This window comes from Marmota flaviventris, chromosome 1 (genome assembly GCF_047511675.1).
Source record: "Marmota flaviventris isolate mMarFla1 chromosome 1, mMarFla1.hap1, whole genome shotgun sequence".
NCBI classification, from domain to species: Eukaryota; Metazoa; Chordata; class Mammalia; order Rodentia; family Sciuridae; genus Marmota; species Marmota flaviventris.
In genome coordinates, this window is record NC_092498.1 from 97519619 (window position 1) to 97545924 (window position 26306).

Sequence of the window (26306 nt, forward strand, 5' to 3'; positions counted from 1 at the left end):
ACCCTTTGTAAGTGGCAGAACTGAGATTTTGGCCCAGAGGCCCCACCCGTTCTCTTATACCACCCTGATTTTCTCTTGTTTAAAGACTTACTTTACTTCCTGGATGCCCCATAGACATGTCAGAACCTCTAGAACTTTCATTTCTCCATCTGCAAATGAGAACTATACTTCTTACCCTTCAATCTCAGACTTTTCTTGAAGGTGTACATAAATACATATCTTTGAAAACTGTTGCTATAAATAATCAGGTTATTTTATTTATACTTTCATCATTATTATTTTTGCTGATCAAAGATATTAGAGAGGTAAGTCTCTAAAGCAGTACATCAGCCTTAGAAAGTCTATCTCAGGTCTGCATATCATCTTGCCAGAATTGGCCCAGGCAGATCATAGGTCTCTTGGCTCCCATAAGGCATTTTAACCATGAGGAAAGAAAGAATCCTGTGATATGTGTAAATGTGCGCACAGACACACACACACCCATATACACACACAAATACACATACTTTTTAAATCCTCTTAGGGTGGTAGACCTAAAGGTCTATTTAATATATTAAAGTTTTATGTGTAAGGCTTTTAAGTGGGCCATACAGCATTACTGTATCTAATACAGTGCCTGCCAAATTAAACTGACAACTGTCTATTTACTTGGCTTTCAATTTATTTTAACATTTCACTGTTGCTATAAAGACTTAACAATATAAAGGATGTTAAACATTTAGCACTTCAATAGTGAATGCTAAGCATGTCCCTTGACCATATTTCTCTTGAAACCATGGTCCCTCCAGCATGCAGTGAGGACCTGTTTCACAATTTTGAATCTGCTGACCATACTGTTAGTAACCAGGTAAACTTAACAACCTTGTTTCCTCCAGATTAAAGCAACAGTCAGCTAGATGATGTCCAGCCTGCTTCCCTAACACGACTATGCAGCTGCTGGACATAATAGCACCCTTTTCTCTGTAAAAAATGCTTTATTGAATCAGGATTATATTACTAACAAGGTTCATGTAAGTACCTTGATTTCCTCTGGTGCCCTAGAATAAAAACATTCCCATCTGCCTTCAATAAATCTGTAAATAATGTTAGGAAGCCATCCCAGGTAATCAAAGGGAGGGAACAAGTGATATGTACAGGGAGAAAAACAAACATCTCTTTTAAGTTCACATAGAAGTTCAGGATTTGGTTGCAACTTAAACATGGAAGATTTTTTAATGTGAGGATCTTCTCAGTATCACTGGGTTATAAGAGAACTATTTTTTAAATATGAAAGTGTCCTTGAGAGAAAGGATACTTATGTTTAGAAGGTGATACACAAATTTCTTAAATGAACACAAAAGGGAGTGGCATCGAATGCTCAGGACATGGTAATCTGGGACTCTAAGAACTCATTTTGATTTTTGATAAATCAAAAACATAAAATCATATGTTTTAAGATATATAAAAATAGAGCTTCTGCCCCTTTGGCTCACATGCAAATAAGACAGTAGAAGTGGGGATGTTATCTATGGTTTTATGTACCTTGACTTGTTTCTGCAGTGAAGAACTAAGATGAATCAGAAAGCACTAAGAATTTGTTCTTCTCAGAAACTAAAGCTAATTCAACAAACACTGCTAGAAATGCTCCAAATATTTTAAAGAAGTTAAATACATTATTTTTTAACTCTGAGATGTTGATTAAATTAATGATTCTATAACTAAATGACTCACTTGTTTTTTGATGTTGTATCACTACATCAACTTCTCCACTATTTAATAACATAAATGTCTACTTCATGAATTATTTCATCTGGAAAGACTGGCAAGAAAAATATTCCTGATAAAACTATACTTCAAAAGTAATGTAAAATCCCAAAATTCATTCTATTGGCATTAATTAAAAGTCATTGAGCCTAGAACAGGACAGTCAGGAAATCATTGTGTTAGTGATTTATCAGTGATGATAAATCACATTTCCTCAGGACCAAATTTGAAATACCAAATGTATATTTTTTAGGGAAATTTAAAGTAAGAGCCAGAAAACTCTGAGAAGTTCAGTTGGAAGAGTACATCTGGCCCTCTTCCATCTATCAAAAATTGCCTGATCATTGGGGATAAAGGTGCAGATTGATCATCTATGAAAATGGGGATGCAATTTTATGAGAAAAACTCATCAGCATAATTCTAATGAACTGTGGTCTTTGTTGTGAGAAATGAGAAAATCTGTGGTCTCACCCTAAAGAACATTAAGAAAACATTACTTGCAGGAAATTGAAAAAGTAATATATGTTAGAGTGATGAGGACAACTTTTTTCTGATTGAACAGATAGATAAATATTGCATGCAAGTATCAAAATACGTTTAATTTTGCCACAACAATGGATATTCTCTTCATAAAAAGCACATGAATCATCTTGGACTCACAGAACTGGGTGATGATAAACAGATGCATCTTTAATGGCACTTGGAGTGGCCTCTTTCTCCACCCTATTTTTTTTTCTTTTCTTAGAGTCTTGTTTTGTTGTTTATCCTAATTTAAATTCAACTTTACAGCCTGAGTGCGCTCACTGCGTATAAACACAGAACTAGGAGATGCTAAATATGGATAGCACTTTCTTGAGCAATTGCCAAACATTTTCTTCACCAATTCCCATTGAATAAGAACTTATTTCAATGAAGGATGAATTTGGAATATTGGAAATCACTGGTCCCTGATTAGATTTTTGCTATCATTGCGGTAGCTCTTTTTTTCTCTCTCTCATTTGGAGAAAAAATATAAAATAAACAGTTCATAGGTCTAGGGCCTCATTTGGGAATGTTTGCTAAAGCTTCTAAGGACAAGCCTTGAGTCAAGGTGTTCTCCCAAGCAATAAATAACTTTAATCTGATTTAGTCTCTTAATCTGGTACCAACAGGCAGAAGCAGAAATACTTTTCCAAATTCTAAGTATTTTTTGCTCATATTAAAAGTTAAAATCTTAGGCAAAGCCGTGTAAAGGCTCACAAACTTGGTCTTTCTGCAAAAAAGATGGCTTCACCCCAGTTGTGATATTCTTTTGAAAGGAAAAAAAAAATAACTGTTTTTGCAATTCTACAATGTTGGCAGTTGCAGAGAACATGAAAAGAACTCACAGTTTAATTTGTAATCATTTGAGAAAAGGGGAAATGATGATGGAAAAAAAAATGTTTCCAGTTCATCCTTAAGAATTTGTCTTTGTTTTCTGGTTCATAGAAAATTCTTGAACTTTCCAGTGGACAAATATAATGAAAATGTAAAACCACTGAAGAGAATTGAAAATGGAAGTATTAGATCATCTTTACAAATATTTTCATTTTATCCCACTGAATAAGTAATATTCAAATAAATAAAGTGAGAAAAAAAGAATAAGTAATGTGAGAAGCTACAAATCAAAACTAAGGCTTGAAGGAATTTGCTTTTATGAAATATTATATGTGCTTTTGTTATAAATAACCATGAATTGAAATGTCCTTTTCTTATTCTAATTAGGATTTTATAGATAGGAAAATTAAAATATATTCATAGATGGGGGAAGCTTTGTGAGAGCATGGTGGAATGGAATCCCTGTTTACCAAGTAAGAAATCCATAGAATTCTTGAGGTAGAACAAAATATATAGAGGTTATGACTATAGTCTGGTCACTGAGGAGGTTCTATTCCCAACCACATGCCTGTCATTTCTGCTCTCCTGTAGGAAACCAGCAATTTTTGTCCTTGGAAAACAGTTCTGATTGTTACCTAACCTCTGCAGGCATTTTAGACACCAACCTTTCTTCCTTCCTTCCCTCCTTCCTTCCTTTCTTCCTTTCTTTCTTTTCATATATAGTCAGGGTGGTTTAAAAGCAAGATTTAAAATAGTCATATTTCTTGAATTCCCAAGATCTAGAACAGTACCTGAGAAAAGTACACAGTAGGTATTCACTAAGTGGAATACAGAAATGAATTTTCAATAATATTGGCCTTCCTTGAGGAGTTAAAAAAACAAACTACCAGTTTTCAAGAGAGAATAAGAAACTATTTCAATGAACACAGGTGTCCAGTGAAACATCTGATCACGTAAACAATCATTTTTCAAAAGGAGAGACCTCCAAAGACCACCAAAAGTCATTGACAATTGCAGTAGTTTCCTGTAGAACTCTTGTCAACAGCAGGAGTTTTAGGTTATATAAATTGCTACCATCTTGACTATCCTGCCCACAGGGAGACTAGGCTGTCTTCATTGGGGGGTTGCTGGTGCCATGTGAGAACAAGATTTACAGAAAAAAAATCTATTAATCCAAAAGAAAAGGTATGCAGAATTCACATGGCTGGGTAATTTCCTGACCTTCTTTAGTGGACATGAGTGCAATGTGGTATGGCCCTGTACCATGCACACAGCAGGCCCTCAGAAAGGATATACTGAGTGAATGAATGAATTCGTAGGTGTACATGAGTGATCAATTTGTACATGAGTGAATGCCTGAGTAAAACAACCTCTTAGATTTGAATCCATTACGGAATAAAGCAGAGGGGTTCTGCCAATGAATATGCTGCCAATGTCTGCAGTCTACAACCATAAGACATATTTTTAATATGTAAAATATTAATATTTGTACAAACCTAGTCAAACATACACTCAAAACCTTTAAATATGCTACCATAAGCAATACACTTCCAGGGGGAAATCTATGTGCTAACAACCAGCAATACATTTCTGATACGTGGAACAAAATGGCAAATTCCATTCATTTCCAAAAGAGTCCTTCCATATTTCACTTCCCTTGCCCAAATTCTCATTTCTTGCTGAACTTCTTCAAATTTGGAGAATTTTGAGATTTTTTTTTTTTGTTTTCTTGCCAAATTCTAAATTCTAAAACTCTTCCCATGCTGAGTCTTGCTTATTTGGTCTCTTGGGAGAACCACTTTGTATCATGGAATATTGCTCCCCAGTCATCAATGAAACCAGTAATCATTGATTCTAACACCATGCCTGTCTTAATCCACTCAGGCTGCTATAGCAAAATACCATAGACTTGGAGGTTTATAAACAACAAAAATTTATTTCTCACAGTTCTCAAGATGGATCAGTCCAAGATCGAGGTGCCAGCAGATTCAGCATCTGGAGAGGGCCCAGTTCTTGGTTCACAGCCAGTCATCTTTCTTACTGTGTTCTCACATAGTGGAAGTGTGTTTTTTTTGTTTTGTTTTTGTTTTTGCTTTTGTTTGTTTGTTTGTTTGGGGGGGTTGTTTGTTTGTTTGTTTGTTTCATAAGGACACTATCACATAGCCCTTTTAGCCTAATTACTTCCCAAAGATCTCACTTCCAAATACCATCATGCTTGAAATACCTTTCAACACGTGAAGCTTGGAGAGACACGTAAAGACTCAGTCTATAGCAATGCCCAACTGAACCCTCACAATAGCTGGAGACAACATTTTGTATAATTGACTCTCTCCTGTCCTGTGTTCATTATCCCAACTTCTAGCTGAGTAAAAAGTATGCAGAAAAGCAGAAGGAAAATAGCACCATAGAGAAACCAAGAATCCTTATATAATTCAAAATTTGCCAGTGTGCTTTTAAATATAGTAAGTGTATAATTTTCAGACATAACTTTAAAACTGATGTTAATGGGAAGCATCTATGCTTTGATCAAGAAAAGGATGTAATTCCTGGACACTGACTGCTACCCCACCTGTCCTTCCAAGAACAGACCACTTAGTTCGCATCTCAATGTAGAATCATCTGTGTAAATTTAATTTAATGTTTTGATTAAAGTTTTATCAATGTTTCCTAACACTTGAGTGGGAACCCCAAATAAAGGAGAAAATAGCAAACCTCACAATTACAGTAATCTATGTGAGTATAGATACTATGGAGCATCTTAAAATAAAAATTTTAAGGGAAAAAAAAAACACACTTGTCTCCAGAGTGCAGAGTATGCCAGATTCAGTTGTAGTATTACCATAGTGGGAACTGTCAACTGCTCAGAACAGCACTGAGACTGCTAACTTCATTTTACCAAAGAACCTGAGAAAGATTCAGGTCCAATAAGAATGATCATTGTATCAATCGAGTTGACTCTTACCTGGGAGGCCTGTCAGTTCCCTGAGAGATGTAGAGTTTCTTCTGTGACGTTTGCTGCTAATGGGCTGCATAACTAGGGTTCAGCCTGTGGTCTATAAGCAAATTGTTCCTGTAAAGCAACCTTGGAATTGACATTATCCACCCTGTCTTACATCATTAAGATCTAATAGGATTCCTTCATCCCACCTTATCATTTGTAATTGGAAAACACAGGCACACACAGTAGATTTCTTTGGTCTCAACAACTAAACAAATAAAAGAATGTGTTCAAGAGTGTGTCTGGGAGTTTCAGATAGTTTTACATTTAATTAAGGAAAAGAGAGGGAAGAAAGATCCACAAAAGTACACCTTTATTGTACTTTACAAATACTGCTGATTACTCATGAGAATAACCTTGCTAACATAATTGCCAAATGGCCGGGTCAAATTGCTTCTGACTCTTCCTTCTGACATTTCCTTAGATATTGTCACTACTGTCCCCTTTGGCAGGCACTGGCTTTCCCTGGCATAATTTTAAGATTTTCAAAAGCCTCAGAGAAACTTTGGCACCTAACACATTTAAGTAGAATTTATTTTTTAAATTTATTTATTTATTCTAAATTTGTTATACATGACAGCAGAATGCATTTCAGTTCATAGTACACATACAGAACACAATTTTTCATGTCTCTGGTTGTTCACAACAATCAGTATTATAGATAGCAGGCACTTACCTCTCAGAAATAAATCAAATTCATCGTTCATGAGAAAATACATTTTCTGTTCACAATTTGAAATTCTCTACCTCTGGTAGCTTGTTAAATTCTCTTTTCTCCTTTCCCAAACTCCTTGCTTTCTTTTCTCCTCTATATCTCCAGCATTCTTAGTTGACAAACTTTTGGCATTGTGAAATCACCTTTCTGAGTGTTTCTGACTTAATATTTCAGGGAAGGGCAGTTCCTTCCAACCTTAACCGTGGTGATGGTCCTTCCTGAGCCTCCAGATGAAGTTCAGGTCCTTGCTCCATTGTATTCTTGGGGAATGCAATCTTCTATGATCACTTTAAATTGAAAATTAGATTCCCAGTTCCCTGACAACAATCAAACCTCGAGATCTTATTTGAAACGCCACTAATGGAAGCAGCAGCCACCAGCTAGGCTTCCTTTCTGCTGCTTGCTACTGTAGGAAAGGGCTGCCAGGTCCCTCTTTCTGTCCCTGTTGGAATGATTCCCCTCCTCCCTCACTTGTTAATGATATTTCTGATCCACCAGGTTGAAGTGGGGAGACAAGAGGGGATGGCCTCAGCCATCTGTGGCCCAGGAGAGCAGACAGCCCAGGCCAAGTCTTTCATGAGTTCTTCCCAGGTCTGGAAGGGGCTTTCCAAAAGCACATTTCTTTAGGCCATGTGTTTCCTTCCACCTGCCCATTTCCATTTCAGAGCTTGCTGTACTTCAGATCTGCTCCCCAAAGCCCTCTCTGGTGCTGTCCTAGTGCCCATTCTCCAGAGGGTCCTCTAGAACATCTAATGGCTCAGATTCATGAGTCTAGAGAAACATATATTCTTACCCTTGCTATCAATGGATGTGTAACTAATGCCTATTGTATGCAGGGCTCATTCTCTCTCTCTCCCCCTTCTCCTCTTCCTCTTCCTCCCCTCCTCTTCTCCTTCCTCTCTTTCTTTCATTCTTTCTTCCTCTTCTCCTTCTCTCTCTCTTTTTCTCTCCTTTCTCTTCCTTTTTCTTCCTTCTCCCCTCTAAGCTCAAAAACCACAGCGTCTTGTCTTTGCACTCTTTAGGTACATGTCACCAAATTTGAGAGTATGATATTGATCCAACCTCTTTTATTAACCTTAAGGTAAGAAGAAAGCTCCCCATGTCCCACCCCTGGAAGTGGAGAAGATGCACAGAATTTCAAAAGTTCTCCGTGTCCACTGTGGAGGCCTTAGTTCTGGAATTGTCTAGTTGGTTTTCAGAATCCCCCTCTATGTAGTCAGCATATAGTCTAGTCTTTCCTTTGAAATACAACACCTTTTGAATCTTGGTGCCAACATGGAAACTTCCAACTTAGCACTCTGTTTAAGACAGGGAAGATTTAATTATGTTTCATGTTAAGCTACGGTCTTCTCTTCTTAGCAATAAACTCTTTCCATGGTGATATAACCTTCAAAAGAGCTTTTGCAACTTTGTGAAAATGCCCATACACTCATGTAAGCAGAATAAGTTATGAATGAACATTTGTTGAACACCTATTTGATTGGCAAAGCCCAGTGTTGAGGGCTTCACATGCATTATCATATTTAGTATTCACCATACCTCAAGCAGTGAACATCATTATTCCCGTTTTACAGATGAGAATACTAAAAATCTAAAGATAAAGTAATTCACCAGCAATCTCCACTAGTTCATAGGAAAGCTGAGCTTAAACACAGTCAGTAGGGAATTTGTTTCCTCTATTAAGAAGAATTACCTTTAAAGGCTTTAAGAAGCTTTTAGGGAAAAGGAGGGGTTGTTTTTATTGTTGTTATTGCTGTTTTTATAATATCAGTTTTAATGCAAATTATTCTTTACATAATGTGAAAGAAAATGCTATTTTAAAGATCCTGACACCTCCAATTCTTTGCTTTTGTCTGTGAGTGTGTTTTTAAAGTTGGAACCAAACAGCAGAACACCTGGTGGGGATTCTAATTCTAGTTGACAATGGAAAACATCAAGTAGGTGGGTATTCCCAGGGGTAGAGTACCTACATACACCCACAATAAAAGCATTAAAATGTACACCTGAAAATGTTCTTTCTCACAGTTGCTTATTAAAAATGTGTGCCATCTATTGCTTGCAAAGTGGTTTAAGATAATTCAACTCATGTCCTGGCTTTATGATGCCACCCTTGGGCCCATAGCCATTCTCTATTCCCATGCCCATGCCAGATATTCTTAATCATCTTGACATTCTTTCTTCCTGACATTGGAACTTCCAGAGCTTTAGGAAGCCAAAGCCAACTGATTGTCACAGCCTGCAAAATTAAAACTACTTTTTTAGTGCCTTTTTTTAATGATTTTTCCCTTTGGTTTAATGTCCTTCTGTAATTGGAGGCTTTCATCTGCTTATCTTCATGCCTTTACCACTCTGATTCAGATTCTCCACCAGACACCCTCTCAACATTTGGACTTCTCTTAGTCTTCATCTTGGACATGGCCAAATACAAGAAGGCATTAGATGGCATCTTGGAAATTAAATTTTGTTTGTGAAATAATGGTATTCCCCTACCCTCCTCAGAATCAATATCCTAATCAGGGTTGCCAAAATAATTCCAAGCATGTTTAACCTTAAATCTGGGAGCACAATGAGCCTATAATGAATGTATCGTTTAAGAAGATAAAATCATCCCTTGGAGGAAGAAAGAGAACAGCTGAAGCCAGAGGAGAAAAAAAGAAGAAAGTGATTGGCTGCTTCCACTAGGTGGTTGCTCCCCACCAGCTCCCTGCCTCTCAAATGCTTTAAGCTCCTTATTCAAGTATGGACAAAGTAATGGTAGTGTTAACAAAAGCCTTTTGACCAAAAAGTGCTGAGGTTACACAAATATTTGGAAAGGAACTGTCTCTGCTGATGCATTGAAAGCCCTGAGAAAGCCACTGATTTTACAACATTGACGGGTTTCCTGTTCTTAAAGACATGGACAACAAAATTACTTGTCAATTTGACATCTGCAATCACATTCTTGTAGCAGAGTTTAACAACATATCATAGATGGTAACAACACATGGCCCATCAGATGACTTGTCCGACTGCCTGCACTTCTGTGACACTACTCTCAGACTGTTTCAGATGACACCCACATAGTAGCGGTGAATGCATTCAGAGCATTTAACAACCAGGCAGAGGTGAATCAGGGCATTTTGAGAACCTGAGGACCCAAAAGAGCTATATGACCCTAAACTGCAAGCACTTGCTATAATCAAAATAATCTTTATGATCCTTTCTATTATAATTGCTGCTAAATAAATTTTAGTTTCAATTGGGTGTAAGACACCCATAAATACACATGGAAAGAGGAATCTTTAAAATATGGATGCTAATGAAACACTAATCACCTGGCTTTTCTTGCATCATGTGAAATTGTGGTTTATACTGTTAACACATCTAAGGAAAGGGACAGGTAGACATGAACAGCAACAACCAGATAAGTCTCCCGTCACAGAAGCTGGAACTCTTTCAGGTCACAAATTATCATTCTAATATCAGTATGGGTCTCAGTCTGGTTAAAGTATTCATCAGAGATGAATTATTACTGGTAGAGAGTCAGGGCAATGACACAGAAGATCATTGCAAACGATGCCTGAGCTATTTGCTGTGGGATTGATGGGGCAATAACTTTACTCAAAAATTTCTAATGCTGCCAGCTCGGCATAGGGTAGGCTGTGCTTTTTGAATTGAAGTGGAAGTCAATGAATGAAGCATCCTCCATGTTGAGGATTCATGGGAGCATTTTGCTTCACACTTGGATGACTTCAATAGCATTCCAGCAACTGGTCTTGTGGTCTGTAGTCTCTCACCACTTTAATCCATTCTATCCATACTGCCACATTCATACCAGAATATCTCCATTTTTGCACTCTTTCCCAACTGCATCAAAGCCCATGCATCATAACCCCTTGGCTGGATGGAGTTTGACACATGCTGGCCTGTTGCCTCCTCTGGCCTCCAAACTGGAGAGCTCACCATCCTCCCTGTCTCTCATCTCTAGGTTAGTCTTGCCGCTTTACCCAATCCCATCCAACCTCCTTATCTTCTGTGAGTCTTCCTAAACCATCCCCACCTTTCTTCCTCTGAAGTTACTTGTTTATCCTCAATATTCTTCTGCGCACCTGCTATATAGGTATAGAAATTTTCATCAGATAGTCCCTGTCCACTCATTTAATATTTTTCATTTCTCCCCTTGAATTGGTAGAATCTTTGCTTTCAATGTCTTATTACCCCTACCCTGTACCAACTGCATCTCCTTGGCATCCCCCATGGCATATGATGCAATGCTTACAGAAAGGAGGGTCTACAGGAACCCAGATGCTCCACCAGAATCCTCAGTGTTATAGGAGAGCATGAATTAGTTTTGAGTATTGAATGACTTGAGCATGAGTCATAGCCAGTCACCTTATTTGTTCAGCAGCATGACCTCCATCAGGACTTCTTCTAGAAGTAAATTCTGACCTTTGGGGATCTGAGTAGTCAAACTCCCCTAAAACCTAGTTTGCAGATAACAAGTGTCTCAAAAGTATCCTCTTTCTACCTTTGCCCTCAAACAAGACATCACCTGTCCACTTGTCAAACCTGTTTTAATTTCCTGATTTAGTTGAAATATGTGTGGATGCAATTACATCCACTAAATCCCAAAAATCCTAACTTTATTTTTTCCACATCTTTTATTGGTGTATTATAGTTGTACACAATGATGGTATTTGTTGTTACACATTCGTACATACATGAAATATAACATAATTTGGCGAATATCACTCCTCAGCCCTTCCACCTCCTCCCATCTTTTGGCCCCTTTCCCCTACTGATCTGCCTTGATTTTCATGTGATCACCCCTAAATTTTCTTGTCCTTTTTCCTCTCTATCTTCTGCATTTGAGAGAAAACATAAACTTTGACCTTCTGAGTTTGACTTATTTCAATTCTAGTTCCATCCGTTTTCCTGCAAATGACATAATTTCATTTTTCTTTATGGCTGAGTAAAATATCATTGTGTGTGTGTGTGTATATAATTTTTTCTTTATTCATTCATTTGTTGATGGACACCTAGCTAGACTGGTTACACAGTTTGGCTACTGTGAATTGTGCTGCTATGAACATGGGTATGCATGGATCACTGTAGTATGACTTTAATTCTTTGGGATAAATACTGAGGAATGGTACAGCTGAGTCATATGGTAGTTCCATGCCTAGTCTTTTGAAAAACTTCTATATTGATTTCCATAGTGGTTGTACTAATTTAGAGTCCCACCAACAGTGTAAAAATATTCCTTTTTCTCTATATCCTATCTAGCATTTATTGTTATTTGTATTCTTGATGGCTGCCATTCTGACTGGTGTAAGATGAAATCTCAGTATAGTTTTGATTTGTAGTTCCCTAATTGATAATGATGTTGAACATTTTTTTTTCATATATTTGTTGGCTATTTGTGTTTCTTCTTTTGAGAAGTGTCTATTTAATTCATTTGCCCATTTATTTAATTGAGTTATTTGATTTTTTTGGAGTAAAGTTTTTTTTATCTCTTTATATATTCTAGATATTAATCCTCTGTCACAAGAGTAACTAACAAAGATTTTCTCCCATTCTTTGGGTTCTTTCTTCACATTCCTAATTATTTCCTTTGCATTGCAGAAAACTTTTCAATTTGATGTCATTCCATTTATTAACTCTCGCCAAAAAGACTAGTTTAAAATACAACCTCTACTAGTAAAACAGACAACTTTTTATGAATATGGAATCTCAGACCTTTGCCACCTGGGCACCTCTCAACTCTTTGTTGCAATCTTTGTGAAATCAAAGTCCATAGAGGAATTCTGATCAGATATGTAGAGATGTTAACAGGCATCAGAGCCAGCCTAAGCAAAAGAGACTCATCAGGACATTTTTAGACAATCCAGTGTGTGATCATCTCTACCCTTCAATGAAAGAAAGCAAATTAAAACCAGCATATTGTGATACAATAGAGAATGTGACAAAACTCCCCACAATGCACTGCCAAGTTTTTGGCATGCTGACATGGTGATCCTAACATCCCTGAAATGGGGAGAAAAATGATAAATGCATAACTTCAACAAGGTTTTCTGACTCTCAACCCTCCGGCCCCTGCCCTTCACCTCACAGGCAAACTCCCTTTATTAAAGGGCTCCTTCAGTCAGGCCATTACAGATTCCTCTGGCTCTGACACTACTGTTGTCCCATCCTTGATACATGATGCTAACGCCTAGGAAAAAAAGAGAGGAGAGGTGGAAAGGACATAAGTGGCACATGTTTTAGTGATGTCGCAGCTCAGGGTTGGGAAGTGAGGCTGTACTTAGAGGAGAGGCTGGCGAGTCGTTTGCATTTGCCTTTCTGCCTCTCCTTTCACCCAGAAAGCGTATCTCGTTACCACGGAGGCAGCACAGACTCCTGTCAATCATCCCGGGGCAGAATGCTTCTCTTTTCATCACAGTGTGTTCTGTAACTGTCATGTGCTCTGCCTCACTCTGAGGCATTCTCTCGGGCTACTTACTCCCACAGATTCCTAAACACACTGACATCCTGCCTAAAATAGAACCCACCGACCCTGCCTCATAAATGCATCCAGCATTCACAGGCTTTCAGCTCAGGCCAATCAGATGGAGCAGGTCTGAGATGGCCTAAAACACTGGGGACAGCCAGAGTGGGTGGGTCATTCGCTGAGTTTTCTCTGTACATGCATGGAAAGGGGAGTTATCCAAAGTAGCTTGGGACAGGAGGTTGGTTCCCTAGGCCTTTCTTACATCACCTGTGGGGGTCACAGGAATTAATCTTTGAATCCTGGGAAGCTTAATGCAAGACCACTCATCAATAAAGTACTTATGTGCTGTGATCTATTAATGTGGACTACTCCTGACCTTGCTTGCAGTGGGGTCGTGTTTGTGGCTGATGCTGCTGTATGGACATGGAAGCTTTTCTGGGGGAGACTGCAGGCCTGGAAACTCCCTTAGGGATGACTGAACAATCTTGGAGTAATTACTGGGGCTTTATCAGTGTCCATTGACAACTGCCATTGATACTTGATATTCGTACAGCTCCTCCATTAGAACCATCCCTCAGGGGCTTCTGTAGTGGAAGCAATGGCCAGGTGAGGAGGGGGCTTTCTCTGACATGACCTATCCTCCAATAATGTGGTCTTGCAGTTCTCCTGTGGTTCTGGGTTGCATTTGGAGATCTAGTGGTAGCTGATTCTAAAAACTATTCACTGAGGAGTTGTTTACTAAGAAACTACCTTCAAAGCCCTGTGCAGGTGCTATGGGGGTAGGAAATAGTATTACTTATAAACCCAGTTCACAAGCAGGTAATCACCTAGAGAGAAATTGCAATCAGGATGTGAACACTGTCGCAAAGCTGGTATCTCCAGGTGATGGGGGACCCAAGAAGCAAAGGGCAAAGCAATTATTTGGGGGCCAGCCACACCCAGATTCCAGTTCTACCTGTCACCTACAAACTCCATTAAGTGGCTTTGTGGAGTTCCTTTTCCTCCCTATACCTCTATGTCTTATCTATGAAGTAAAGGCATAACCAATACCCACTTCATAGAATTGTCAGAAGAATACAGAATGAAATGAAATCATACATGTGAAAGCACTCTCTGAGGCATTATTATGACTATGTCTTGGTGACCCACAGGCCAGGTCACCATGCGTCACAATTGAGAAGCAATCTTTGACAATGACCCACAAAACAGAACTGCCTAACCATCCTGCATATGATATGTGCAGGAAAAAAAAAAATCTGCATAACAAGCCCCCAAGACTGCCCTTAGAAAAGTCCACCATATTTGGAAACACGTCATAGTTTGGTTTTTACAGATTAAACCTCTTCTTAACAATGTATGGGTAAGGTCTTTATTTCTGTGAACACATTGGACATTTGCTGCTCCCTTCCGTGGTGCCTTCCTTCCTTCCACAGCAATTGGATCCAGCAGGCCCTTCCCAAAGTCAGTCCCCTTTATTTACTGCCTGAAGCCACAGGCAGATGCAAAGGAAAACCTGTCCCGTCACCTTCACAGAGGCCCAAATTGCCAAACTTTAGCTCCCCTACTTGTTTAAAATGCATCATTTAAAATGCATGTTTTTTTCTGATTTCACCCTCTCAGAGTCCCTTCATCTCTAAGAATTTCAAACATTTATTTATGATCTTGATTTTCTCAAGCCTTCAAAAAGCTTAGGTCTATTGGCAAATGTGACATGGCTGGTAGGTGGCATAGCCGGGAGGGCAATCTTGTTGGCCTGTCTCCAGAGCCTGAGCTCTCCATCACCATGAGCACCAGGATGCCTGAAGCCCCACAACCTGCTGGCAGGAAGTAGACCCCAGCATTGAGAGAGAGAAAGGGCAGAGGAAAGGATGTCAGGAGCAGCCTGTGGAAGGGGAGCCCCAGAGGTCAGGACAAGAGGGGCCCTTGTGGGGAAGAGATGTAGTCCTCCAGGGGGCCAAGGCTTTGACTGCTGGGAAACCATCCTCTTCCTGGTTCTGAGAGAAAGCCGATGTCTGTACTGTCCTGGAAGAAATTGCATGTTTATGCATTTATCATTGCTTTGATTTTAATTTTAAATAAGATACATTTCCCTTCCTGTGGTGAATGCAGTCTGTGTGGAATTATCTCTTCTTTAAATACTCATTCCCTGCTACTTTTTTTTTTCACAACTCCATACCCTTCTGACCTACTCCTGGAAACCATCTTACAAGGCCCAGGGTACCATGCGGTCTTTGGTTGTATGTGCAGACCCTAAATTGAGCCAAGCTCCTCACATGTGGGTTTATCTTTTACAGATTATTGGGACCATTCCACTGATGCCTAATCCAGGGCCATCAAGCCAAGCAGCAAGTGGCACTCAGGGCCTTCAAGTACAGCCTATCACCCCCCAGCTCCTGACAAATGCCCAGGGCCAGATCATCGCCACAGTCATCGGGAACCAGATCCTGCCTGTGATCAACACCCAGGGCATCACGCTCTCCCCAATAAAACCAGGCCAGCAGGTAAAGTTCCCACACCAAACTTGTCATTCCTACCAGACACCTCTCTTTACCCCCCCCCTTCTCTGTTTTGATATCAATGAAAAGTAATTCTTGAATTACTAAATATTTAACCTCACTAACCCTAACATACCAATACTTTAAAAGTAACACACAACTTTATTTCTCATTCTTAGAATGTAGTAAATAACTAAATTGCTCTCTAATATAAAAAATGGGAATATATAAATTATAAACAGACAGTGGCCTAAAAATCCACTGAGATGTATTTTATTCATCTATATCTAATTTTCAGACATTCTTAAATGAAGTAAAAAAGAAACCAAGAGTGTTTACACTTTAACTGGAAATGAATAAAATTAAACACCAAGAGCACCCAAGTTGATGCTGGGATTACCGCCTTCAAATGAGGGAATGAAAAGTAGGAAGTTGTGTTTGGTTGATTTTACTAAAACCATGATGAATCAGTTCATATTGTCGTTAAATATCAATTGAGCACTGCCTGTGTATTTATGCTAGAGGCTCGGCATACAGCGCTGAAGAAGATAAACACAGTTCCTGGCCTCATGGAGTTCCTGGCTAATTGGTTCTACTATTTTTTTTTAATAACCTACTACATAGGAGTAGGCCCCTGCTAAATTCTAAGAAACAGAGACCCTCAAAAAATGATTTCTGCTATTAAGGAACTCATAATTTTGTAGAGGACACAAACACACACACACACACACACACACACACACATACCTTATTGTGCAGCAAAGCAGAGAATAACCTATAACAGGTCAGTTATGACCACAGAGATGGTAGTGACCAACTTAGACCACGGAGTTTTAAGTCCTCCCAGAGAAAATTATTTGGGAACCACTGGGCAAGAGTTAGCCAGGCAAATGAAGGGTTAACAGCATTCCAGGCAGAGAGAGTAGCAGGCACAAAGGTAGGGCAAGAGGGCAGGATGCTGAGAAGCAGGAGGAAGGTTCCAGTGATTGGAGCATAGGGACAGTCCTGGATGGGCTTTGTCCTCTGGGTGATCCTGAACATGTTACATGTCCTCTTGGTGGCCCAGTTTCCTTGTCTGTGAGATGGAGATATACCAGCACCTACCTCACAGGGTACTTATGAAGGTGAAATGGTTCACATATACGAAGGGGTTAGAATAATACCTGTCCAGAGCAAGCACTAATTTAGTTGTGATGTTGGTGATGACTGTGAACATAAGGTTTACCCTGCAGTCTTAGGACTCTATAACAGACATTGAAAAGGGAGATGGGAATGCTCAGCTTTATTTTCTTTTCCAGGAAAACAACTCTGATAGCATTATGAAGGTTAAAGTGATGAAACTTCTATTGTAAACAAGCCCTTGAGGAGATGATAGTAAAACACAAGCAAGAATTATTGAGAGTGGGTACTAGACAGCTGAAAATAAGTCTGGGATCATACAAGAGCTCAGGACAGAAGAGCCAGATCCAAGAGTCGTGAGTACATTTGTTGTAGTTGAAAATAAATGAAACATCAGAGAAAGCATGAGGAGCAAGGGAAGGAGGGCAGAGCCATACATCATCTTAGGAACACCAGCTCTTAAGGGATAGAAGAAAAAGGAGGAGAGAAGCTATGGTACAATAAGTCGGAGAGGATCCTGGAGCACTGTGATCTAGCATGCTAGGGTTTCAAAAAAGTAGCACATGGATAAGTATTAAATGCTGCATAGCAGGAATCAGGTACAGCAAAAAAAAAAAAAAAAGAGCAATCACTCTTTCTCTGTTATATTGTTTGAAAGTGTGGGTCTTCTCTATTTTAAACACTTGAAACAAGCAGTCTGTTTAATGGGCAAGTCAAGAAATAAGAGATGGGCAAAGCTAAGACCCAAATATAAAATTGGAGGGTACACTATCAAAAGAAAGATGGCAGAAGGGAATGTTGGACACCAGCAGCAAGTGCGTGGCCAAGCAGATGCCTTTATGTGTTGTTCGGAAACTGAATAATACAAAGCAGTTGGCAAGGAAGTAAATTACAAAGGAAAGGGAGGGTGAATGCCACAATATCAGAATTCAACTACAACAATACAGAAAAATCCTCCCAGAGTCCCCAGCCATTGTCTCCATTTGGCGTCTGATCTAACTACAAAAAGAGTCCATTCTTGGTGGCACTCAGAGGCTATGAAAGGAAAATACATTTGCTTGTTCAATTAATATTTAAAATCCTGTTTAATAAAAATATTTATGGACTGCCTACCATGTGTCAGGCACTGAACCAGGAAGTTCAGCTATGTCGGTGAGCAAGGCAAAAGGAGTCCTTCCCTCAGGGAGTTTAATAGTCTAGCAAGAGAGATGCACATTCATTAAAGACTTATAGAAATACCTACCTAAGGTCTGCAGCTAGTGTTCTGAGTATATCAACACAGGAAAAACAGAGTCAGGTCTGAATACACTTCCTGGACACAGCCTCTAGGTTAGGAATACAGCAGTCCCAGGCACCACCTCTTCCTCTTTCCCTAGATCCCATGCAGTGAAGCAGTCCCCACCAAACTGCCATTAAGGACTTTTCCTCCCTGTGTCTCTCAGATGACTAATTTCTTTGACAATCTACAAAGGTCCATTTGATTTCCTACCTTCTACTTGTTCCCCAAGTAAGGCCAGATTCTCTATTTCTCATGGCCTTTTAAGCCTAGTTCTACCTCGTCCAAATATGTTCATAATTATCTGTAGGAAGAAAAATGAGGAGATCTGCCTCTTTTCATAAAGTATGCTAGAAGTTATTTCTGTCAGCAAAGCCAAGTTGTAAATTGCCAAAAAGGTGATGAATTAGTTAGAAATCATTAACATTTAATATAAAATAGCTCTCACTCTCACCTTGAATTTCAAAGGTGGCTGTGTGGGTGATAGACTACATAAAATTTCAGCTCCATATTTGAGGCATTATAATTTTTGCTCTAGGAGAAGGGCCTAAACAAGAAATGGTGCCACTCCTTCACTTCTTGCCCACAGTAGCCATCAGTAACCCATGTCCACTGTTTCTCTCATGAGCCCAGACACACCTCCAGGGCCTTCTCACACTGTGACTGTGAGCCCTTAGAATGAAAACTTGTCACTATGGAGGGAACCAATGATCCTCTGTAGGTCTAACTACCACCTTTACCTGTCCTCTTCACTGTAGTATCAGAAATTTCGCAACTGGGGGAAAAAAAAAACGGCCACCTTCTTGTGGATATACCTTGCAAATCCAATTCGCATCAGTCACAATGTCTAAACAGTGAATTCCTTCTCATATATGTGCATGCACAATGAGAGAACACATGAGCATAGCTGAAAAGAGAGATGTGGGAAACACCTTCAATTCCCAAGTCACAGCAGGCACCAAGAGGTCTCTTGTTCTAATTAAATCAGAGGGCTAACCTGAACAACCTTGGTTGTAGCAGAACAACCAAGGAACCAATGGTAAATCTGATCAGAAATATCAGGGAAATGATGAAAATAATGAATGGCTTCATTTCTTGTCATCGGCTCTGGTTGAAACACTTTAGAACATAAGAAAAGTTAATGAGTTGGATGAATCAACAGATATGCAAGTCTGAGTTCAAGACTGTGAGTCAAAGGATCATAAAATTCTCAGAGTCAAAAAGTTAAAGACTCAGAACCAGACATATAAGGATATATTTTTCAATTTTTTTCTTTAAGTTTTACCCTTTAACTTGAAGAAATATCATACGGACAAACTCTTTAAAAGAAAGGATTTCTATCATCCAGTGGAGAAGTTTCTCAATTTATTTTTTCAAGTGATTTATGACAAATCTCACAGAGCATAGTACTGACAGTAAAATAAGTCATAAATTATAGGAGCAGAGAGTCCCCTAACCCATACTCAGAAGGAAGTCCACTTTCACAGAGTGAGTCATAGGACTGAAAGACCAATTGACCTGAAAGGATTCATTTTAATTTTAAAAAATAATAATTGCATCCTTAATTTGTTTTACATCTGCTTATCATTAACTAAAGGGGCCTGAATAAAATCTAAGAATGGAGGATCTATCACTATTGATGATTTATTTCTCTGGTGATAGACAAAGAAAAACCTGCAGTTATTGTCCGAAATACAAACAGTATTTTTTTAAAAAATACATCAGAATCCAGAATCCCCAGATGAATATAGCTTCCACAGTGTCATATCAGAGATGCTTGGTGAACAACACAAGGAGACAAAAGCCAGAAAAGGACTAGGTGGAAAAAGAATAAAAATCTATGCACATAGAAAAATTACTTAATATGAAAATATTTAGTGGAGCTCAAAAGTAACCTTTTATTCTACATTTTTGACGCTTATGACAACAGACCTAAAGAAAGAGATGGATTCCAGTTCCCTGGCTTATTTTCCCCCTGATTGTCCTCTGACTGTGAACTAATAGTTTCTTCATAAGTCATACAGACCCCCATTTTTGTGCATATTTCTTCTTCCTTTGAATAAATATTAACAAAAGTTAAGGGGAGATTTTAGGATCATGAAGAGGTAAAAATATTTGAAAGAAAAATATAAGTTGGAAAATCATAGCATTGAAATTTACTTTTCAAAAATTAAATACCATAGCTATAATTCTTGGAAATCACCATCCATGAAGACCTTCAATTTTTCTTCAAAAAGTTAATCTTGGTGTTCATAGAAAGCCAATGGAAAGTGGCTTGTTTAAATTAATTCTCTTAAAATGCTGTGTGATTATCCAAATCCATCATTTTGTTTCCAAGTAAATGCAAAAATGTACTCATCTATCAGTTTTTAAAAATCAGCCTCCTTCCCCAGTCCTGGTTTAAGTTACTGTCTCCCAATTTTTTTTCTTGGAGCCACCCACAAAAGACATAAATGAGGCATTTCCATCCACAAGTGATCTAAAATGTACAGAGGTTTCCCTTCGTAGTGATCCCAAAACAAAGCAGCCTTTTGACCCTCCTGCCAGGTATTTCAACATCTCACCTCTTTGGTTTCACCTTGTCTGTTTCAAGTTCAGCTGACAATGGCTCATGCTTTCTTTATATTCTGTGCCCCAAGAATGTCCTCTCACCTTCCCTGACTGGCAAAATCCTGATCATTCATCCTTTGCAATCTGGATCCACTGTCAGGAATCCCTCCTCTGGGCAGCTTCCCTGTGTTTCTCCCTTCTCCCTGCTTTCCTTCACGCTCCATTCAACAGACTGTACCATCATTCAAAGTCTACATCTAAAAGGTGGAGACCAGTCAATTATGTTTCATTTAATTGCTTCTGAATTGTCACATTTCACTGTGACAGTGAAATGGCTCCAGCATCCTGGAGCCATGCTTCCAGAGACACCCAGCCCAGGCACTCTGTGTCTTTCCACTATCTTCTGTCGTTTGCCAATGTGTCCCAGATTAGTGCTTGCAGGAGAGATTTGGAAGGACTTCCATGCAGTACTGTCTTCTCTGTCTCTTTCTCATACTTCATCCCCTTCCTCTTTCCACACTCTCCCACTTCATTATCTCAGCTTCCTTTAATCCCTAATGTTCTGCTCTGCACTAGAACCTAATTTCCATTCTGTCATGTGTCCTTGTTGTATGTTACATGCTTATCTACGACTGCCTTGGTCATCCCTGTCTGTTTGGGGGCATCTCCATTAAGTCCTACTCTCATTCTTCTTCTCCTCACTACCTCACATCCTCACAGTGCCTGACATTGAGGGACACTGCTTTCCTCTCTTTTTCTTGAGGCCATTGGCATTTCTTTCTTTCTTTTTTTAAGAGAGAGAGAAAGAGAGAATTTTTTAATATTTACTTTTTAGTTTTCGGTGGACACAACATCTTTATTTTATTTTTATGTGGTGCTGAGGATGGAACCCAGCGCCGCGTGCATGCCAGGCGAGCTTGCTACCGATTGAGCCACATCCACATCCCAGAAATTGGCATTTCTGACCTACTTACTACACCATCATCTCCAGATAGTAGGTACATGCACTGGAAACTTCTATGTGGGGCTCTTCTTCCCATTTAATGTTAAGGACACAGTTCAGAGTCATGGAATAGAGCTAGAAGGAATAAATTTTCAAAATGCTACAAAACAGCTTCCTCTTTACTGTTTTAAACTTCCCACAAATATAGCTGAAATTTCCCCTGGTATCATGTTCCAGGCCCCAAAAATTGTTCAAGGAAGAGTATCCCCTGTCAACTTCAAATCATTCAGCAAATTTAATACCTACACTCTTATCCTGCTTGCAGAAGAGCAAACTTCTCAGTAAGACTCAGGAATTCATTATATCCTCCAACTTAGTAAAGGTTTTTACTGTATCTGGGTTCTGGCTTCTCTTGTCTAGACATAATAAATCCACTCTCTTTAGCTTTTATCCAAGAGAAGCTCCTTCCAAAACCTGTGTGGTCCCCCAACCACCAGCAGCAGCAGAACCGTAGAAGTTGTAGAAGAAATGCAAATTGTTAAAAATACAAATTCTTTGACCCCACCTCTGACCTAAACCCCAAACTGAAACTCTAGGGATGGGATACAGTGATCTGTTTTTTCACAATCCTCCAGGTGATTCTGATGAAGCTAAATATTGAAGCCACTGATTTAGTTTCTCTTGAAGCTATTCTAAGATGTGCATCACTCAAATAAATGCCAGCCTGTGCAGGGAGAGAACAGGAGTCCCAGTACCTTTGCCAAATGCCCTGGCTGTGGGACCTCTCAGGGCTGTTTATTGCGTCCATTGTACCACACGGAGGGTTCCACCTCCACTTCATCCCAACTCCCTGGCATAGTTGTACAAGGCAAGACATCCTCCTTTTTGCCTTTGCAGGTTTAGAAAGGTTTTCTTCCCCAAATGTATTTCTCTATATTTAATCCCATTTGAATTTTACTGTCTATAGGCATTCCCTTTCCCAATTTATCTAGCACATTCTGCATTTTATTCCATTTTCCAAGACACTTGGTACACCCACTTATTTTTATATCAATCAGAAGTTTAATTGGAAGGTGATTTATTCCAGAAACTAAAACATTATTAAGGATATACTGCATTGCACACGGAAGATACACGGGGAGCAGTGGCACAGAAAATCAAGAAAGCCTTTCCTGTGTGCTATTTCAATCTCTTTTTATTGAATACATGAAACACCCTGGCAGTGCCAACCAACACAAACAAACCAACAGAGCCAGCCTGTGAGAGCCAGTGGGAAGCATAAAGCTTTTCAGCCTCTGAGTCTTGTCCTCCCTGTCTGTCATTCCCTGTGTGGGATGGACATCTTCCCTCCTCTGGCTAACGAGAACTGTCCCTTCCCTGTCCTTGTGTGCTGGCTCCCCATGCCCCTGCCTATTTGCACCTGGTTCCACAGCTCAAAAAAGGGCAAGAAAGTCATTATGTGAACTCAGACCCAGGCAAACTCCGGCTCCTTTGGCAGTCTAATGGGTGTAGTGAGTAAATAGAAAATATGGTGGTATAAAAAGGATACAGTGATGAGAAAAAGAAATTGGAGTACTACAGAAAACCACAATTAATTATATTGGGTAAAGGACAATCTGTAGGCAACTCCATCTGAGATGTGTCCCCAAATAACACTAAAAATCCTAATAAATTTTTGGACTATCCTCTAGCCACCTGAGAGTGTCATGTTTTCTTAATGATAAGAATTTTTAAATACCTTTGGACATGTAGAGAATACTTTTTAAAAAGTATTCAAGCTATAAAAATACTTTAAATTTTATATTAGGAAAAAAAGCAAGCAAGCTGTGTTCAAATGGTTACATCATGATGATCTACACTAGGGATGATCAACTCTAAAGGGTAGCTCACCAAGATTCATCTGTTTGAACCCATCTCATTTTTTGCCACACTTCCCAAAAAGAGCTTCCTGCCATTTTCCAGATTTGTATCCTTTCATCTCCGATGACAGACCCAAATTGAGAGCAGCAAGGCATGGTAGCTTTTGAGTCAGACTTACCCAGATTCATATTAGCTATGTTGTCCCAAGTAAGTCATTTCATCTTTTTAAATCTCTGTTCCTCTTCTATAACAACATCACCAGCACCTAAAAAGAGGGTTATTGACAAGATTAAAAATAATATATGTGGGCTGGGGCTGTAGCTCAGTGGCAGAGCGCTTGACTAGCATGCATGAAGCACTGGATTTGATCCTCAGCACCACATAAAAATAAACAAATAAAGTAAAAGCATTCTGTCCATCTACAACTACAAAAAAAAAACTTTTAAAATAATGTATGTAAGAATATAGAGAAAGCAACCAATAAATGGTACCCATAGATGTGGTCTTTCAAGATTAAGTCAATGTAACAAAAGAACTGCCTTTATAGAATCTTCTAAGTTTCCCCGTAGGATGGAAAAGGAATAAGCTTTTCCTTCATGCCTCTTGTTATTCCCAACTTCCTGAATTTTCTTTTGGCAAACAATTTCAATGTTTGTGGCCAGTTATGTTTTAGGATTTATTCATCTGTTTCTTTTGCCAATAATTATGCAAAACAAGTATACGTGATTTTCACAATTGTCAGTATCTGAAACATAATTAAATAACATCTTTTTCATGATGCTTAAAGTCAGTAAAATTTTCATATTGAACCCCAGAGTTGTTTCATGAAATAATTTGAATCTCTGCTTTGTCTTATTGTATTTGATAAATATGTTTTAAAGATAAAATGGCCAAAGAACACATCAAAATTACTAAGAATATCAAACACATAGTGCTGTGTTTCATATTTGAGGAACGAAAAGAAAAAGAAGTGATGCCTCTAACATTCCCTTTTTCTGAGGAAAGAAGTTGTGAGGGAGAGGACACCTCTGGGCTGATGTGGCAGGTACAGGAGGCCATTTGTCTGGACTTACAAGCATGTCTAGAATTAACAGACCATGTGTCTACACTGGCAACTGGCTCATTATGATGCTACTGCTAATATAACCTTCTTGATTCCTGGAAAGTAAGAACCGTTAAGAACTTTTATAGTTTCTCTCTGGGTTGTTGAACTCCAGAGAGAATTCAGGACCCCAGTGTCCTAAAAAGAAGTAATTATTTACTTTGGGAGGAAAAAGTATCTTTCTCACATTCTAAGAAATCTTAGATTACATTTTCCCTTTGGCTGTGTAAACATGAAACACATTCTTAATAGAACTATTTTATTTTCTTCTCAAATTTTTTCTCCTGTATAGCTTCATGCAGAAGCCCTAGCTTGCCTTAGTGACACCTCAGTGATATTTCAACCTAGCAATCTTTTTCCTTACTGAGTCATGTCTGGGGAAGAAATATTCAAATTGATTATTGTCTTATCCAGTACCTTGATGGTAGTTTACCATACCCAAAGCCAATAAAACATTGATAGAATGGTAAAACTGAAGATGACTTCATGATTAAGTAACTCAAACTGTAAACAGCTTTTGCCAAGTAATAGTCTTTAGAAGGACAACTCAATAGGTTAGAGGGGGTAGACTGACATGCAAATATCCATCACATTTTATGAAGTAAATTAAAAATAGATTTAATCTTTAATATGTATCCCTACAGTATAAAATTTACTGGATTCAATTGCTGATTATGTGCTCAGCAGATTGGCTAATTACCTTAGGCAGATGCTTTATGCATATTAATGTAGTTTCTTATGACCATCATGATCATCTTTGGTTCATAATGTAGCCTCCATTTAGAGTAACTGAATACAATAAGGGTGTTCACTTGAAATGTAATTGCAGGCAATTCCATATGAGGGTGAGGCTGGTATTCTGGGAAGAACCCTGAACTATGGAGTGGGAGCTTGGACCAGTTGTTTGCTTATCATAATCATAACAGGCACATCTGCAGCAGAGGAATAGCATATGAATTGGAGGAGTCACTATTAATCATTATCAAGGGGAAAAGAGAGTAAAAATAGCTCCTTAACCATATTTCCAAGGTATCCCCACACTAAAAATACTTGGAAGGTAAATGTTAATTTGATGGTTTAAAATACTGTAGAAAATTAAACAGATTGATGATCCCAAGAATTGGAGATGATGGGGAGCAACTAGAATTCTCCTGGATTGCTGGTAGAAATAGAAAATGGTACAACCACTTTGGAAATCAGTTTTGGAATTTCTTAGAATGTTTGCCATGCATTTACAATATGATCCAATAATTCCAATCGTGGATATTTTTATAAATGAATAAAAAATACAAGTATATACACAGGCTTGAACATGAATGTTTATAACAGCTTTATTCATCATATCCCCATGCCTTAAAATGGAAGCAACCCAAATGCCTCCCCATGTAGAATGGATAAATGACATAACAATAAAAAATAATGAGCTGGTGATGCATCCAACAAAAAGATTGAAAACAGCAGGCCAAGCAAAAAAAGCCAGATCCACCAAGGGTGTAAACTCTATGCTTCCATTTCTGGAACCATGCCAAAAAATCAACCTACAGGGACCAAAAGCAAAGTAGTGGCTGTCTGAGCAGAAAGTTAGGGGGAATTGACTGCAAAGGACAAGGAGAACTTTGTGGAATAATAAGAAAGTTTTCTGTCTTGATTGTTGAGATTTCACAGGTACATTCATTTGAC

The 26306-nt window shown here is 38.8% G+C and overlaps 1 protein-coding gene across 1 annotated transcript in view; it reads left to right on the plus strand.

Annotated features, from left to right (window-relative positions):
* Positions 1-26306, plus strand: part of Pou6f2 (POU class 6 homeobox 2) — a 470336-nt gene that overhangs the window by 428512 nt on the left and 15518 nt on the right. Inside the window, exon 7 of the mRNA XM_027939714.3 lies at positions 15576-15782. Within this exon, the coding sequence (XP_027795515.3) occupies positions 15576-15782 (207 nt within the window). The remainder of the gene's footprint in view (positions 1-15575; positions 15783-26306) is intronic.